The sequence below is a fragment of the Perca fluviatilis genome, chromosome 2 (assembly GCF_010015445.1).
Source record: "Perca fluviatilis chromosome 2, GENO_Pfluv_1.0, whole genome shotgun sequence".
Lineage (NCBI taxonomy): Eukaryota > Metazoa > Chordata > Actinopteri > Perciformes > Percidae > Perca > Perca fluviatilis.
In genome coordinates this window covers 9,956,332-9,958,831 of record NC_053113.1, presented here as the reverse complement: position 1 = coordinate 9,958,831, position 2,500 = coordinate 9,956,332, and the positions used below count along the sequence as shown (strand labels likewise).

Below are 2,500 nucleotides of genomic sequence, written 5' to 3'. Positions count from 1 at the left end.
ACGGTGAAACAGTTTGATGGTGAGTTCGCGGTGTGTTCACGCAGAAACAGTTTGACAGTGAGTTCGCGGTGTGTTCACGGTGAGTTCACGGTGAAACAGTTTGATGGTGTGTTCGCGGTGTGTTCACGCAGAAACAGAGATAACTAAAGAACGTCATTTCTGAAGAAACTGCGATGTGAATGCTGGATGCTAAAAGGCTGTCGCTACACTGGATCTTTGGCTTGAATGTGTAAGAACCCCCCTCCCACACACACACACACACACACACACACACACACACACACACACACACACACACACACACACACGTCGGGTGTCACTCAGTATTTCAGGTAGCAGGAAGCTCACTGTTCCTCGTGTGAACGTCTGATTGCTTCCCTAGGTACATTGTTAGAAAGGGCACAACATTCCCTACATGTTGAATGTATGAAGAGTTAAAATTGTGGATCCTATAGCAAAGTAAAGAAAACTTTGTCAGTTGGTCCCTGCACTCTGAGTCCGAACATTTTATCCAAAAAACACTTAGGCAAAAATGTCAGAAGGGCTTTTTTTTGTATAGGGTTAACAAAGTTAAATATTTTAAAAAGTATAAATGGTATTGAAAGTTGAATACTACCCTGAATGTATGAAAGATGTGGAATATTTTAAAGTTTAAACGGTGTTTCTTGATGAATGTATGAACGAGTAGATAGCAGTTGAAAATCTATGAAAATGCATGAATTTGTGTCAAATTTGTACATTCCGTCCATTCACTTAAATGGGGAAAACCTCCCCGAAAACGTTCAATATTTTGGAGAATTATGAAAGTTATGAAGATTCTGTATAAAAGCAGGAATGTCCTAACTGCGCTAAACATTTAGATGTCTGAATGAAGTTTCTATGTCGAAAACTGTGGAAGGAGTTGAAGTTTGAAAATAAGAATAAAGAACAGAAGAACAAAAGGTTACACAGGAACCATTTATCTAAAGTCTCACCCTGATCTGCCCGGCGACAGATGACTCACGGCCGAAGACGACGGAGACAGAGAGGAGGAGGAGGAGGAGAGAGGAGGTCTGAACGAGCGAGGGGTGCAGAGGGGAGGAAGGGGGGAGGGGGAGGAGGAGGAGGGGGAGGGGCGAGTGAAGGAGGAAGAGGAGGGGGAGGGGCGAGTGAAGGAGGAAGAGGAGGGGGACGATGAAGCTCGGTCCGTCCAAAACAAACAGCGATCCTCCTGAGAGAGAGACAAGTCAGCAAGTTATCACAATATTTAGGCTTTTATTTTGAAATATTCAGACTTTTGTGTGTTATATCGTGACACTGTGTCAGCAGCTATGTTTCCATCCACATGTTTTTATGAGAATTAAGTGATATCGAATGAAAAATGCCTCATGGAAACAATAAAATTTGATTGAATTTCATGATTATCGACTCAATTACTCATAAACTGACTCAATATAATGACACAAACAAACAGTCTAGTTGTTCTTTTAACCGAATTTCAGATAATTTGATTAACGAGTGGATGAAACTGAGCTTGTGTGTGTGTGTGTGTGTGTGTGTGTGTGTGTGTGTGTGTGTGTGTGTGTGTGTGTGTGTGTGTGTGTGTGTGTGTTCGGCAGTCACCTCCCCAATACGGCTGTAAGTAACCATAGTAACAGCTGCCTGGATACAGAAGGTGCGTCGCTCCCGGTAACAGAGCCTGGCCATCTCCCTCTGAAGCTCCGCCCCCCGCAGGAACCCCGGCTCACCTGAACACACACACACACACACACACACACACACAGAGACAGACAGACAGACAGACAGACACACACACAGAGAGACAGAGACAGACAGACAGACACACACACAGAGAGACAGACAGACACACACTCGATAATATATATCACAGGATATACATACTATTTAAAGAATTAAAGTAAATAGTAAGAGGCGTTCAGACGGACAGCTGACCTCTTATGCCTTTCATGAATGTTTCCAAGGAGACGGGCGGGGGCGGGTAGACGAAGCATCCTCCAATCAGAGCCCTGCTCAGCACCGCTGCGTCTTCCTGGCTCCGCAGCCACCGCAGGAAGCGCCGCACCGGCCGCAGCGTACGGTAGCTCATCTCGGAATGGTCGCCCAGTCCTGCAATCAGGAGAGAGCACAGCTGACCAATCAGGAGAGAGCCCAGCTGACCAATCAGGAGAGAGCACAGCTGACCAATCAGGAGAGAGCACAGCTGACCAATCAATGATGAGACAAACTAATGAAGTAACAGTGATCAAGAGTTTCACTCTCTGCCACCGGGGGGCAGTCACAGTGAGACAAAACGCTGCCGGAGATCAACTAAATACAGCTCCAGATGTGTGTTTCCAGCTGTTACCTGTGCAGTTCCAGATGTGTGTGTGTTTATATCTGTTACCTGTGCACTTCCAGATGTGTGTGTGTTTATATCTGTTACCTGTGTAGTTCCAGATGTGTGTGTGTTTACAGCTGTTACCTGTGCAGTTCTAGATGTGTGTTTCCAGCTGTTACATGT

General features: G+C 45.4%; 1 protein-coding gene across 1 annotated transcript in view; it reads right to left on the bottom strand.

Annotated features, from left to right (window-relative positions):
• Nucleotides 1-2,500, bottom strand: part of LOC120551195 (nuclear envelope pore membrane protein POM 121-like) — a 22,951-nt gene that overhangs the window by 17,671 nt on the left and 2,780 nt on the right. Inside the window, exons 6-8 of the mRNA XM_039788424.1 lie at nt 1,933-2,106; nt 1,603-1,727; nt 975-1,210 (exon numbers count right to left, since the gene is read on the bottom strand). Of these exons, the coding sequence (XP_039644358.1) occupies nt 975-1,210; nt 1,603-1,727; nt 1,933-2,106 (535 nt within the window). The remainder of the gene's footprint in view (nt 1-974; nt 1,211-1,602; nt 1,728-1,932; nt 2,107-2,500) is intronic.